Raw genomic sequence first — 16,344 nt, 5'->3', positions numbered from 1 at the left:
GTTAGTATATTGTGTGGAATCAAAGAAAATGAATCTTAAACAAACATAAGCAACATGTTGATGCTGATTATATCATATTAGCATCAACATAACAACAGTTAAACTTAGAACCCAATTTATTACTTATTTCTTTGATAATATTAATTAACAGGTTTTTCAAGATTGGGTGAAGAAGACCTATATTACATAGTAAGGAATGAATGACTTGATGAAATTACTCAATTAATAGTAAGCATTACAAGCACATCTGGTAAACTTTCAGCTTTAGAAATAAAAATTGTATACAAAATGACACTCTTGATGAATAGCAGATAAAATAGATAAATATGCTAAAGCAAAAATTTTAATTTATGTAACTCAGACATAACACTCATAAGTAAATACACAAAAGTAAAGATTATAGATCCAATATCACTTCCTAAGCCTTTTAAATTTCCGGTACTCCATACGAAAATTAACCACTAACTAACGTTTTCGATCGCCTCCGCGATCTTTGTCAGGTTTTATCGACGGTTTTGAAATAGAATGCAAAAAGAATATTTCAAAATTCAAACGATCGAATCTCTCCCGCGTGCAATAATTGCGAATGATCTAACATGCAATTAATCTCCCTGATATCATCATAAAAATGTCTCTGTCCATCCATACAGGAATACTACACTATCCTGAGATGCTACCATTGCGGGTGCATTTCGGATACATACCGCCACGCGTATGATAATACGTTGCCATCCTTGAAATTAATACATTTCCCCGATTTTGACGCCTTGTAAATCTCAAGGGTCTCCAAGGCCCTGATGCGGTCCGTGTCGAATGACGTTTTAACGAGGCTGGTTTTATCAAAATCTGCCTTTATCTCGGGGTCGGTGGCGTACATCGACAGGGCGGTGGTGTGTCTTTTTTTGGCAACGTCATATTTGTGTTCCGAGATCCTTCTTTGAACGGACCTCTTGGTAGATCCGATGTATATTAGGTCCCTTTGGGACCTGTGATCCCTTATCGGGACACTATATACCCCTGGTGCTCTTAGAAAATCCGGTTTGTCTTTGGCGTTCCTGAGTAGCGAATAGATCGATTGGGTTCTTGAGTACGCCAACTTGGTGCCCTTCTTCCGCGCTATTTCCAGATAAAACCTGACGAAGATCGCGGAGGCGATCGAAAACGTTAGTTAGTGGTTAATTTTCGTATGGAGTACCGGAAATTTAAAAGGCTTAGGAAGTGATATTGGATTATAGATGCCAAATAAAATTATTTTACCATTTTTATATTTGTATATTTCTTGATATTTGTATTGAAAATTCTACATATAATATCAACAAAATTTCCAAATAAAAAAGATTTATTATTAGTAAATCTTAGTTGTTTTTATAAACTTTATTTGTTAATTTTTTCATACATTAGCTAGTTTCATTGTTATTGCTTAATCCATCAAATATTGTACTGATATATAACTAACTTCATATATTGTATATGAGTCCTGAAATCAGCTCTCATATACAATATATGAAGTCAAGTAATGAGACTACATAAACAGAAACAATAAATTTGTTTTAACTGACATTATTTACTAGCTCTATTTCAAAATATTCTTATTTCCATGTAGTCAGGAATAAGGAGGATGGGAATGATCTGTATGTTGTGTTTGTCCACGTCATCTTGTATCTCAGTCAATTTTATGTGGCATCATATTGTTCATGATGCAAAGTGAAAACATGCTTCAACTATGGTTGCTTCTGAACATGCTGTCACAAGCAACATAAGACATTTGCATAATATGGGCCATTTATGATGATATCGTGTTCCCATGGCATGTTAATAAACAATGTTCTCATGATCAAATACCACAATAATAATCACTTTACCTGATGAATTAACAGTTTTTTGCTTTCTTTGGAAGTAGTGAAGAAGAATGTTTCTATTTGCTGCTTTGCTATTTTGTGGTGAGATCATGGTGGTACTGCCATGCTTCAGCTGCTGTGAAGATGGTTTACTCACTGCATCTGTTTGGTTTTGACAGGTTTTGGAATCTAACAAACGTGAAAATGAGTAATGCCTAAAATGTGTACTCATAATTGGTTGCATACTTCTGTAGAATTGTTTATAGTTTCTGTAATGTTGTTCTAAGTCTTCCTTGACAATGGTTGCAGCTGTGTTAATCCTCACACTTCTGTTATTAATTAATGTCGAAGGTCTTTCTTTATGTGAATAATCTTCCAATTTTTCTATTCTTTATTGAAGTTTTTCCAACAAAAATGCTTTCTATGCTATCATTTCACCTTGAAAAACCTGACTTAACACAACATACATTTTTGTAAATGCATATAAAATTTAGCTGCATAGTTGTGTTCCAATGATTTTTCTATTTCAGACAACTAAATAACTGTTTTTATAGGTAACAAGCAACAAGACTACATTTCATTGTGAAACATACAGAACACCATGGACACACAATGCCATCTCTCCACTTTTATTGTTAGAACAGATGACAAAGCTTTGTTCCACTAAAAAGAAATTATTCCTAGGTTTATGTTGCACCTGTTCAGGTATTAGTCATATTCTTTTTTGATCAGCCTCCATGTATTGCTGCAAAGTGGATTTTAGTTAGATTGATCTTCATCCAAAAGTAAAAGACTATACTGACCCAAGTTAAACTAAAGTAAATCAAGTGCTGAATAAAAATTACATTCACTGAGATGTGAATCTATTAATAAATAAACATTAGCAAACAAGGAGTCCAGAAAAATCTTTTTTACTTGATAAAACACTTTTCGGGACTGTTACACTCTGTCTTCGAATCAAATTGAACAGAAACAAAGAATGGCATTAACAGAACTACTAAGAAATTTGAATTTTAACTTTCAAATCAATGAGGCATTTTTGACATATGTACAGTACATAAGACATCCAGATACATCATTGGAGATTATACATTCAGCATAAAAATTAAAACAACATACATACAATAAACTAAAATAAAAAATACATAACACAACATCAAAGTCAAATTGTCCTTAAAATATTTTCACCCTTTTAGTGGTGGTCTTGCCCCTGTACATAATACTTTTCCTGTTTGCAATAAAGTCATGTCAGTCATATATCTAACTCTGTTTGGGAAAAAATTTTGAATCAAAGTAATGTTACTTCAGTTCTAAATCGGAATTTTGTTTATAGTTAATCTGGGCCCCCTGCCCTAAACTTTACACATTCGGTCTCAACTTTCATTTATTTAACTCCTTTCTCGAGATTAAGGAAGGACAGATACTGTAGATAGGTGATAACAGTAGGAATTTATAGGTGTACAATTTTTTCAAATTGCAGCCCGATAATTTTTCCATAAATGCAATATCTACAAGAACACACTTCCTGCATAGTTTATACAATCTGTAGCCAAAATTTTTAAAAATTTATTATTACACAAAAGTAATTATTCTCGCATTTTTACAATATTTTTGTTTATTTAAACAAGTCATACAAAGCCTTTCGGATGTTAAGGTTAGCATCATCAATCACCTGAGGGGCCACCACAACCTATCCAACACGGATTACTTTCCAAATATTAATAGTAGACCAGTATTAATAAGTAGTTAGTAAAACTACTGAACTGGTCCGATAGAAAAAGGGAACTGCTTCTGCAACAGTTCCCTTTTTCTATTGGACCAGTTGTACAGTGGTATTTGAATAGGAAAATTACATAATGTCAGGTTTACCAGCCAGCACAAAATATGATTTAAGTGGTTTTCAAGGTTGCCGAGTTTAAATATTTGGTCTGTTTTTTCTGAAATTTGATTCGTTGGTAGATTCCATTTGATATTTGGCCGTGAACGGTACAGTTTTTTAGAGTTGACATTAGAAAATGTGATATCTGAAAAATTTAACATATGTTTTCAATTCCTGTCTACTTTATCATTGAATTTGTGCCATTTTGTACCATCCAAGTATTGCAATAAATGTGACATTGGTAGGCTGAAATAACCAACTCTTTATATGGTTATCATTTTAATATTTGTTATATTATAGTATTTGATTTACAGTATATTACTACAAAAGTTATCTTATTTTCTCACACCAAGTGACCAATCTAACACATTTAAAAAATTCTTTATTCCTCTACTGCAATGCAATTTAAAGAATTTTTAAAATGTGTTAGTGTGGGCACTCTATGTGATAAACTCTTACATAATATAACCTTTGTAAATATAAATCAAATACTATAATATAATATAATAGAAAGGTTAGAAGTATGAAATAACCTCAACATTTGTTTTTACTTTTTGCCCAGACAATTCTGGGCTTACCTGCTAGTTTAATGATATTTTAGCTGAGATAGCACTTCAGTTTCCTTTGATTTGATGTTTTTTTTTTCTATCAAAACTTGATTTTATTTTTTCCATAAATAAATTTTTTGTATAAAAAATTTTTTTTTTAATTTTAATATGAGACAATCTACCATAGGGATTAGATTTTTTCATGTGGAGACATACTATATTGATGCTATCAATATCAACAATAAACAAGTAATAAAATGGTGAACCTTAAAGGATTCATTAAGTTTTAAAGGATAAAATGCTTTTGAGACTAAGTTCACATGCTCATCATGTTAAATTTATATTTCATGATTTGTATTTTACAGAATACAATAATTTATCAAATAATGTTTTCAAAACTACATTACAGTGTTTATTATTGATAAGAATGGAGTTGACTGAAGTCATTCGAAGATATAAAAGATTGTTTGATGGTTATTCTATGTAAGTTAGATAAAATTTTGTTTCTAAACTTAAATTCAAAAACAAAAGTACTAAAGCTATGTTTTTCAGATCTAGAAAGACATTTTTACTTATAATTATTATATTGGGATTAATATTATATCTTGGTCCATCTGGTTTTCGATGGGTTAGGAGGAGGACTCCAATAATGATAGGTATTTATTTTTAAATATTTCAAATTATTATTATAATTTAATTAAATTTTAAATAAAAGATTCTTTTTAAGTTATAAAAATGTATGATAAAATTATTTGTAGATATGTCTATAAAATTTTTTTTAACATTTTATACTTAATATTTATAATTTAATTCTTATTCAGAATTGTGTAGAATTTGATCTAATAATAAGAGCACAATCAAATTAATAATTTTTGAAAATGTATAATAAAGATTGTACTTGAGAATGAAATAAACTAGAATTTATGTTAAAATCTTTTTTTGCTTTTTATCATCATTTCAGACATTTCAAGCTGTTACATATTATCAAATTGTCAATCATTTACTTATTATATGAATTCAAATAAATCATATGCTAAATAACAAAAAACTCATCAACACTTTGTTTAATTTCTATAATTTAATTATAGCATTTCTCAATTTAATGGTTTATTCAAATACAGTAGAGAGACATTTATCCGAACACTTTCCAGTCGGACTGTGTTGTGCCAAATCGAACTTTTTTGATACTAGATTTACTTCTAAAGTATAATTAGTATAATTTTTATGTTTTTATATTTTTCAATATATTTATTTTGTTTGTACAAAATAAAGAATAAAGAAATAATTTTTAACGATACAATAGCCTCGATTATTATTATAAAAATTTTCGTTAGGCTTAAAATCGACGAAAATTCAACACGAAGCGACACGCAATGGAGAAAAATTTCAACATCGGACAGGTTAATATATTTTTTCGTACATAATTGGTTATCCAAAAAATCAGTTACCCGAACGACCCCAGTTCCCAATTGATTCGGATAAATGACTCTCTACTGTAATTACAAAAATTCATCATTCCTAATATCCATCACTAACAGTGAATTTAAAGTAATTAATATAATATAATATATCTTTCTATTGCAGCATAGCTACTGTTATGCTGCAAAAGAAAGCTATTATAGCTACAATACATCTTTATATTTAATATTTTTTTTGTAATGGTATGTAATATACAATGCTATTTTAGTATTACACAGTAAGAATGTTTCTGATAATGTATTTTTTATGAATTTCTTGACAGTGGAAATGTTTTAATATGCAAATGTTTTCTGCTAACCTTTATTATCCATTATCAGGCTTCAAATGAATATTTAAATATAAACCAATATAAACAAATGTTCAACAAATAGAACATATGCATTTAAACGTTCAGAAAAAAAATGTGTTGCTTTTAAATGTTAAAATTATTATAAAATAAAATTATAAAACTTCTGAAATTATCCTTCATATGAAGTATTGAGACGTATGGAATCATTGTTAAATTGTATCCTGTTTTTATCTATCTACCTTTAAATCTGCATTGCTTGTTTAATGTTTAATAAACATACACAACTATAAAAAATTATTACTCATTTTTTATATTGTAATGTTGTTAAACTAAGTTATATACTTAATTAGATATAAATACTTTATGTCAAATAATGTAGTCTTTTTAAAAATATTTAATAACATAAAAAGCTACACGTACAAAATTAAAAATACAATTTTGCTTTTATAGACCCAAATATTGGATGTGTTTCTAGATATTTAGAACCTTTTATGGAAGAAAAAAGTCATTTTGATGCAACAGTATCACAAAGTTATGATCAGGATGAAATGTCTTTTATGCCATATGTTGGTAAGTTGAAACATAGCAAATAAATTTTTGTTTGTATACTAATACAAAATTATTTATACAGGAGAAAAGTTTTACCTATTTCAATGAAATAATTAAATTTCAAATAAATGTCTTAATGATATGTTTATTTCTTTATAAAATATAAATATTATATTAAAATGAAAATGTACAGTTTATGAAAACCAAGAGCAGAATGTTTTCAATTTGATGTACAGTAGAGAGTCGTTTATCTGAACACCGGTTATCCAAAACGTCGGTTATCCGAACGCTTTCCAGTCGGACTGTGTGTGCCGAATCGAACTTTTTTGATAGTAGATTTACTTCTAAAGTATAATTAGTATAATTTTTATGTTTTTATATTTTTCAATATATTTATTTTCTTTGTACAAAATAAAGAATAAAGAAATAATTTTTAACGATACAATAGCCTCGATTATTATTATAAAAATTTTCGTTAGGCTTAAAATTGACAAAAATTCAACACAAAGCGACGCAACGGAGAAAAATTTCAATATCGGACAGGTTAATATATTTTTTCGTACATAGTCGGTTATCCGAAAAATCAGTTATCCGAACAACCCCAGTCCCCAATTGATTCAGATAAACGACTCTCTACTCTATTTCATTAATATTTCAGAAAATTTTAAATCAGTCAGCTACATTGCAAAACATACTTGCAAACAATTCAGAGATTATGATGGAAATGAAGATAATAATAATACATTGGTGCCTCATACTTCAATTTTAATTTGTTCCAAGAAGCTGTTTAAAGTCTGAATCAATTTTCCCCATTAGAAACAATAACAAAAAGTGAATTAATCTGTTCTCAGACCCTAAAAATACCCATTTCAATAAACTTAAACAGCAAATACACATAATTTAAGGTAAAAATAACACAATTAAATGCCCTAAATAATAAATTAAAACATAAAAACAATAAATAAAATTGTAAATACTGTGTAATAAAATGAAAATTATATTTACTATACCTTAGCAAGGACTGGTAATATCCTGTTTCTTACGATCACTAAGCAGCTTGCTTGGCTTTCTCATAAATAGTTCAATTGGAGATGATATCACCATCTGATTACTTCTCATTTATCCACACTAGGAGAAGTTTTTCCATCTCCTCAATAATATGTGATCTCCTTGAGACCAACATTGTCACAGCATTAGCTATATTTGCTACTTTTACTGCATTGTTGTTCTTAAGAATTGTACATACTGTTGACTTTGGCATCTTAAACATAGCCACCATATCCACAACATATATACTGCTGTCATGTTTTGTGACACTACACAAGTTATAGTTATGCCTGTGAATTGAAGTTTGGATTAGCAGTCTCATATAAAGTATTTGGAATAAGGGATGGAGTTAGGAAGTAATGAGAGTTGGCTGGGATAAATAATCACTAAAGATAATTGATTAAACAATAAAACTATTTATTTTATGATAGGTTATTTAAACATTTGGATGGCCACATTTAACAATTTAAAGAACTATACTAGTAAATATAATGGTTGCAAATCTAACTATAATACAAGAAAGACACATCCTATTAGAGAGAGAGTTTATATTCAGTTCTTCTGTTTCCCATACTTAAATTTAACATTAAATTCCAACATTGAAGATAAACAATCAAATTTTCAAAGTTCTTAATAACTTCATATAGATTCCAAGTAGATGCTAATTCTTTTGTAAAACTTCTATCCTACAGTGACAGAGATGCACTAAGAGACAGTTTGAAATGACAATCCTTTAGGACAGGAGACCCTCTCTCTCTCTCTCTCTCTCTGATTTAGTGCTTGGACACCAACAATAAATAACTGCAAGACTTCTGTGTCACTCATTTTTCTCTTTTCAGAGAATGATAAACAGTTTTGTATTTAGCAACAGTTATAGGTTTTCATCCTCAATCTTCCAATCAGATAATGATTTCTAGAAGTAGTGATTAACAAAACCAAGGAAAGTAGTGATTAACGAAACCAAATGCCACACAAATGGGAAGTTGACTATATGATATAATTATATTAACTTCCTCCTAAAGATTGTAATGTTAGGCTTAACAAAAATGTTACAGAAATAACTGTTCTACAAAAGTCTTACAAAAATGTTTACTAATTATTTAAAAGCAATGGCTCTAGATTCTCACACACAAAATAAAGTGAAAAATTCACTGAAAACAGATGAGCATAACACAAGAAATGCTTTCACAGTAAGAGTGAAAGACAACTTGGGCACACAACAGATGACTTTTTTCATTGCATACACAGTTTGAACGTAGAAGCATTATTTGAACTTTGGGTAGAATTTCTCTGAATTTAGTGTTCAAACTGGAAGGTTTGAAGTTAGTCATCATAATGGTGCCAAGTTTTGTGGAATTTTATGCTTTCAGAGATTATTTTTTGAATGATGTGTTTGATCTCTGATGTGCTTTTATAGATCTTATGTTGTGATAATAATAATTCTTAAGAATTCATTGTAAATAATCTATTTGTTTTAAAATTTTTAATTTTATTTATATCAACAGAAATTTAATACTTGTACTGTAAAGAAATATTTACATATAAATATGTCATTAATATATTTGAAATTTTATATATTTCAGCAAAATATAAGTAATTTTTGGGACATCCTAAATGTATTATACTGTTTATTTATGTACAGTATAAAATATATTAATTTACTGGTGAATTGTATGCAAAAATTTTTTTATAGGTAATGGAAAAATTGGGATTCCTATTGATTTTGAAAGTCCATTATACATTTTTAACAAAAGATCATTATCCTTACCAATTTGGTTCCATCCAATAGTTAAAGTGGAATTACCAGGAACAAATAGTCAAGGTTAGATTTATTTTAACCTAATAATTTTACATATGTGGTTAAGAAATCATTTATTTATTTTTGTACAATAACTTCACAAATGGGCTAATTATTTCTAAAAGTTATAAATTTTGTCATTTAGAATTATTTTAAGCAACATATATTTTCATTTAGTTAATAATATGTGTTTATAATTTTTGAAATATAAAAGCATAAATTTTTTAGAATAAATATTAATATTATAAATGTTATTTATTAAGAAATTTTTTTTATATATTTTAATGAATATATAACATTCAAATTAACTATTACTACTCAAATTAAGGTGTCACTAGTCAGAGTAATCTACAGAGAAAAACCAAGTGGCAAAATACTATCATTCTTACTTCTTAGTATGTACAAGTTCCAGATCATAGGGAAAAAATTTTGACATTAAGAGAAAAATAGCTCAAATAGCTCACTGATAAAGGACATATGGTGGTATGAACAGAAAAAGATTATAGAAGAGCGATCAGGATGGTTGTGTGATTAGGAAATTAATCATATTTAATTATATATGAAGAGTTTAATCAATGGATTTTATTGCATTCATTTCATACAATGACAAGGTACAGTACATAAAAGTTGTTAGATATCCCAAAGAGCTGATGAAAGCTGTGGGATTTGTCAAGGATGATCAGGTGCAATATACTACAGATTAGATATCTTATGGCTTAAACAGTATGCAAATTCTACCATCTTTTCCCATTTACAATGTCATATTTTAACTATTGAAAATTTTTTATTATTATTGTCAAAATCTGTTTCCTATGATCCGAAAAGTTTATAATCAAGTATGACTGCACCCACTGATTTTTTTTGCAGATTGCTCTGAATATGGATACTTTAAGTTGAACCATCTTGTATACAGTGCTATGATTTTTGACAAATTTAAGGGTTAAGTTAGATATTTTATCTTACTTGTACTGTACATACTAATTTGAAATAAAATTATTTTTAAAAAGCATTTGTTTTCAACTCTGATTTCATGGAAGATTGTTAGAAATATTAATAGGATGATATATTTTAAGACAAACTTGAATTAATATACCAGAGAACATCTTTCATGAGAAACAATTAGTAGTCTTAGGTATGTACACACATGTAGCACACAGTTTTGAAGTATCCAAATTTATTATTTATTTTATTTTTGTTAGTTAACATCTGTGTATCATCAACAGATGTTACTGATTTTATACTTGTAATCAGAAATATAAATTCAGTTGTAATAGAATTAATTTTAATTAATTATTTTAGCCTTGTCTGTGATTCTATTTGATTCAATAATTATGTTTTTTAAATATTAAAATATTTCATGCTGTCATTAGTTGTCATCTTTAACTCAGTTCAACAAAATCCTTATATAAATTTATAGTGATATAACTTTACATTGTGAAAGTTCAATAATTTTTAACTTGGATCTACATTAATTTGCAATATTTTCAAGCATTTCTAATGTTATTTCGTAGATTCAAATTGTTTGCAAAAATATACAACCTATTTAGAAATTCTTTTTATTTGAAATAATTTGTGAAATTACAAATATAGCAAAAATTTTTAATATCAAAGTAATATTTTGAGAAATTTTAATATATAATTAGTATAGTCCTAACTATAATTAAACAAATGCAAAATTTGGCTTATAATAACAGAATACTAAAGTTTATTATAGAAAATTTTTTTAGGGATTCTTCTCATGTTTTGTTATTTAACAGTAAATGGGTATAAAAATAAAAAAAACAAATGACAATATACTAGTCAGCTTATGATGTTTAAGAAGAATAAATTAGTTCTTTTAATTTTGAAATCTTAGAACAAATTGCTTATGAAGCTTTACATCATTTTCATCATTAAAACTTTTAATCAGTGATTTTTTTCATTTCTAAAAAATAGAAAAAATTTGTGATTTATTTGATTGTTTAGTTGATGATAAAAGTAATGAAGAGTCCTCAAACTTTTCAGTAAAACAGTAGAGCATCGATTATCTGAATACTGATCAACTGAAACATCGGTTAACCGAAAGCATTCCAGTCGGCAAATTTAAATTTTTGCTAGTGCTGTGGTGCTGCAATATTTGGCTATGTCTTGGGCTACTCCAGTATTATTTTTGTTGGTGTGCTTGTTTTAGCTGGCAGCACTGGCACGACCATCAGAGGGTACTTACGGATGCACCAGTATTTGAATGAGGCTTTTTTTCCCGTCGTGAGTGGCGAGTTTTGCTTCAGCTCGTCAGAGAATATAGCCATGGCAGCTGACATATCCAGATAAACCCAAGAAAAAGAAAGAGTTTCGCTTGTTTTGTGTGGTGTTTTTCTGAAGACCGTGTGTCTGGACATGTGTCGTGCTGAATCGGAACATTTTTGATACTAGATTAACTTCCGAAATATAATTTTTTTTTGTTGTTTTTATTTGTACAAAATAAAGAAATAATTTTTAACGATACAATAGTCACGATTATTACTATAAAAAATTTTCATTAGGCTTAAAATGGATGAAAATTCAACACAAAGTGACACACAATGAAGAAAAATTTTAACATGGGATGGGTTAATATATTTTTTTATACATGATCAGTTATTTGAACAACCCCAGTCTTGAATTGTTTCGGATAATCGATGCTCTACTGTAAATTCTAAACTTACCTTACTGTAAGTTTTATATTTATTCAACTTATGAATCAAGAAATTGTTTTTAATATGGATGTTATATTAATTGTCATTTATATATGACAACAATTACATCAAAATCTTGTCATAACCATTATTTAAAATTTTAAGATTCAAAAATAATGAATAATTTTTAAAAAGTACCATATTTTTACCTTATAAGACACTTTCTTTGTACCTAAAATTTATCTGAAAATTAGGATGTCTTATAAGTCAAATATGGATATATTCCCCCAAAAAAGTAATGTGAAAAATGTGATGCATCCAATACAAATGACTTGTCTTATAAAGCAAAAAGCATGGTAAGTTATTATACTGGGTTGAGATTTATAATATTTTTTATAGTAGTATTATACTATTAATAATCTAAAAAGAAATTTTAATTTAAAATATGTTTTAAACAGATGGAGTGGTAACTCAGTTTACAGCTGGAAAAGTTTATAAATTTCAATGTTTTAATAAAGTATGTATATTTAATATTTTTATCTTGAAGCTTTTTCTCTCAGTTTATGAAGTTACAAATTCTTTTATTTCAGTATCGAAAAACTGTAAGTGTCGCAAGTGTTTTCTATGCTCATCGTGTTATTCCATCACTTTTAGTTCAAAAAATAACAGTCACAAATTCTTTAGTAAGTACTCATTTTTATGCATTTTATTTCTATAGTTATTGAAAACTGTAGTAGAATCCACTTATTGTAATCATTTTGAAATTTGCATATACTGATGATGATAACCAACTGATATAATTAAACATGATACATAAACAGGATTACATTTAGTGGAAATTCTGATTTTATTGACTTTGGCTTTATAAGGATGTGGTAAAACTATTAAAAAATGTATGACTTGGCGATATATTTATTAATAATAGAGATATAACCAATATTGATATATCAGTGTATAGGAATGTTTCTGATATATTAGAATCTGTTCATTTTACATACCAGTACTCTGATCCTTTCATTTTCAATAAGTGTCCTTCATGTTGCGGTGTTCAAATGCTACAGCAGGCATTTGAACAATGTGATGGACTAAACTAATCCATGATAGTGTGTTGTCTTTGCATGTGACTTGCCACTAATGGTCAGATGACATATGGTAGTTGTCGTTTTTGGTACACACCAACTTGAATATATATTGCTTTGCAGAAGACCAATATGTTTCTAGTGATGGACTAGCAACATTCAGGCAATATTGCCAGTCCATCACTAAAAAATTAAAAAAACTGGTGATTTATTACCAGATTTTGAAATATTGAAAGCCATTTGATAATGATTTTTCAATCTGGCAATTTTAGTATCATTATAAATTTATTTAAGGTTTGTTCAAAATTTTATCTAAAATCAAGGATGGAATCAAGTCTAGGCAAATTAGGCAGTTGTAATTGCTTAGATCAGTGATTCTCAACCTTTTTTCAACACGGTACACTTTTAATAATTTAAAAATTTGGCGGCACACACATTTACTTCGGTAAGAACAATTGCAGGACAACCGGTGACGTCATAACAGTGATTTTTAAATGCCATTCTGTTATTTAGGTCACATTTTCTAAACTCTTTGGTAACTAGATGCAGTTACTGGTAACTTCCGTTACAATTTCCGAACGTTTCTTAGGAAGGTAGAACCAGTTGAACTACTTGTCTAATGTAGGTATTCCCAGTGGTAGCACACTCAAAAAATCTCGTGGCATAGTGGTCGAGAATCACTGGTCTATCTAGGTCCTGTATCTGAAAAAAGCCCATAAATTGATTTGTAAACTTTTATTTCTTTATATTTGAATTTAGATGGTTACTGAATAGTGTGAGAATGCAGGGACTGCTTTATAAATTTTTAACGGAAAAAAAAACTGCATTTTAGAAACCCTTCTTTCTCCAATCAGTTCCCACAAAGTAAAATACCAGGAAATATCATATGTTAACTGTCAGCACATAACTAAAGAATTCGTGTCTCTAGGGTCATCAAAGTGATGAAGTTTTCCCCCTCACATTGACCCGCAAAAAAAATCACAAATATGTTATAACAATAATAAGTTAAACGGGGTCACCTGATAGGTTTCTTATTCCTTCTGATTGTTTTTGGATTCTCTCCTCAGTCTTAGTTAACTGTCAACTTTCTCACACTTTAACAATTGAATGTTATGACATGCTAAGTGATTTTGTTTAACTTTCACCATCCAGCAATGACACCTTTGATGTGTCATCGCTACCAAACAAACAATCATCTGATCTGATTCCCACATTGAATATCGATATAACACAGCGCATCCAATCTTTGGTGCAATCATCCTAAAGTTCTTGAGGATTATCATTAATTTTATGAATTTGTGCCTGAGAAAAAAGTTTCTTCCAAATCAGCCATCAATAAGAGGTATGATAATTGATTGGTCTATGTATGCTCTCTCTCTCGATCGGAAATAGTTAACATTAGGAATAATGCTCGCTTAATAGTTATAACGTGGTCTAGTGATTTGTACTAGTTTGAGGAAACTGTATTCCTCATGTCTAGATTTGTATTTGTTATCTTTTAGTTTTTTTAAGTTTGTTGAGTTTTATCAATGGTTGGTCTCTCTATGGTATCGTGACCTCACTAAACCCTCCCATTTGCTTAAATCATAAGAAGTATAAACCCGAAAAATTCCATCCAGTGACACCATGAGCAGATCTCACCGATCTGACACCAATAAAAGGGGTTTAGAGTTCGGCACTCTACCCCCCAGCTTCTCACAATAAAGTGAATAATCAATAAACCAATGAGCTTTTGGGCTTTCATTTATTTTCAACACTTGTAGAATGTGGATAGATCAGATCAGTTGGAAAATTACCAGTATCAGATTGTATTGGTAGAATTTATCATATCATCTCTAATTAATAGTAATGCATTCAGTGTTCTTTGCTTGCTAGTATTGTTTGCTGTTAAAGACACAACAACTAGCATATAAATTTTAACAATTTTAAATACTTACCACAAGCAAATAGCAATTAAAGTAATTAATTTTTAATATTTAAAGCACTTGTTAAAACTGATGATGATAATTTATAATGATTACATGTTATCAACCATATTATGAGCACAAAAAGACAACCTAAACATGCCTATTGACCTGAACATAATAAGTATAACAAACTCTGGTTATAATAAGTATACAAGTGATTTTAATATATAATTTCTAAACACATTTTCCAGAAATTTCATTATTCTTTGCATTTGATTATCATTTGTATTTTTTTTATAAATGTAGCATTAATCTTTCTTCATGTGTTTAAATTAATTTTTATCTAATTCTACAAAGTAATTTTCATTTATTACAAGTTAAAAAACATATTTGGAGGACTTTGGATGATTTCTTTAGGTTGATGTTAATATAAGTTTATTTTTTTTGTCTAGATTTATTTTAAACTATCAATTATTTGATCAAAATAATTAATTGATAATTTCGCTTCTAATGTAGAATGAAGATGTAATGTTAAATATTTATCAGAAATTAGAAAAAACCAAAACAACAAAAATTAAGACATTCAGGTAAGATAATTTCATTATCTGAAAATGTATATAAAACTTAGTTTTTTAAATTACTTTTGTTCAACTTAAACATTCTACATTTCATACTTTTATTTAAATTTGCCATTTAAATACATCATGCCATATAAGATTTTTTTTCAAATATTTTTATTTTCAGTATAACTGATGCAGTCAATATGATATCAAATAATCACTTTTAATACAAGAAACAATCAGTTTTAGAAATGTGCTTCCAAATTTTAGAAAACATTTTAATTTTTTAAACTTTAAATGCTCTTAAAACAAACATTAAAAAAACAAACAGTTTAAATAAGCTATAAAGAAATATTATCTGTTTATACTTTTGTAATATTTTTGTTTATTAAAATCGTAAAGGATTAATGTTTTAATCATTGTATTGTTGTATCATACAATTTTAAGTTTTTAGTTTTACAAAAAAGTTGGTGCCAATGAATTTTAATCAGTTAAGAATGTACTGAATAATAACACAATTTCATAACTTTTTTATTGAGTTAATTTGTATGAAAAAGTTTTTTTATTCTAAATACAGGGGCTCTCCTATTTACAAATATTTAACTTATGAACTATTTGACCATAGGTCTAAAATTTAAATTTTTCATGTTTTGTGAAGTTCTTTTTCTGCTCATGGGGTGGCATTGTAGTCTGTTTTGACCAGTAATAAATAAAAAG

General features: G+C 28.4%; 1 protein-coding gene across 1 annotated transcript in view; it reads left to right on the top strand.

Moving 5' to 3' along the window:
* The window catches only part of LOC136977166 (uncharacterized protein KIAA2013 homolog), a 41,411-nt gene that overhangs the window by 8,846 nt on the left and 16,221 nt on the right, over window positions 1–16,344 (top strand). The window contains exons 2-8 of the mRNA XM_067272609.1: window positions 4,675–4,748; window positions 4,818–4,921; window positions 6,484–6,603; window positions 9,323–9,451; window positions 12,540–12,598; window positions 12,672–12,764; window positions 15,584–15,654. Coding sequence (XP_067128710.1) covers window positions 4,693–4,748; window positions 4,818–4,921; window positions 6,484–6,603; window positions 9,323–9,451; window positions 12,540–12,598; window positions 12,672–12,764; window positions 15,584–15,654 — 632 coding nt within the window. The 5' untranslated portion in view covers window positions 4,675–4,692. The remainder of the gene's footprint in view (window positions 1–4,674; window positions 4,749–4,817; window positions 4,922–6,483; window positions 6,604–9,322; window positions 9,452–12,539; window positions 12,599–12,671; window positions 12,765–15,583; window positions 15,655–16,344) is intronic.

This window comes from Centruroides vittatus, unplaced genomic scaffold, assembly GCF_030686945.1.
Source record: "Centruroides vittatus isolate TY-2023 unplaced genomic scaffold, ASM3068694v2 contig_452, whole genome shotgun sequence".
Lineage (NCBI taxonomy): Eukaryota > Metazoa > Arthropoda > Arachnida > Scorpiones > Buthidae > Centruroides > Centruroides vittatus.
This window is presented reverse-complemented; position numbering and strand designations above follow the sequence as displayed.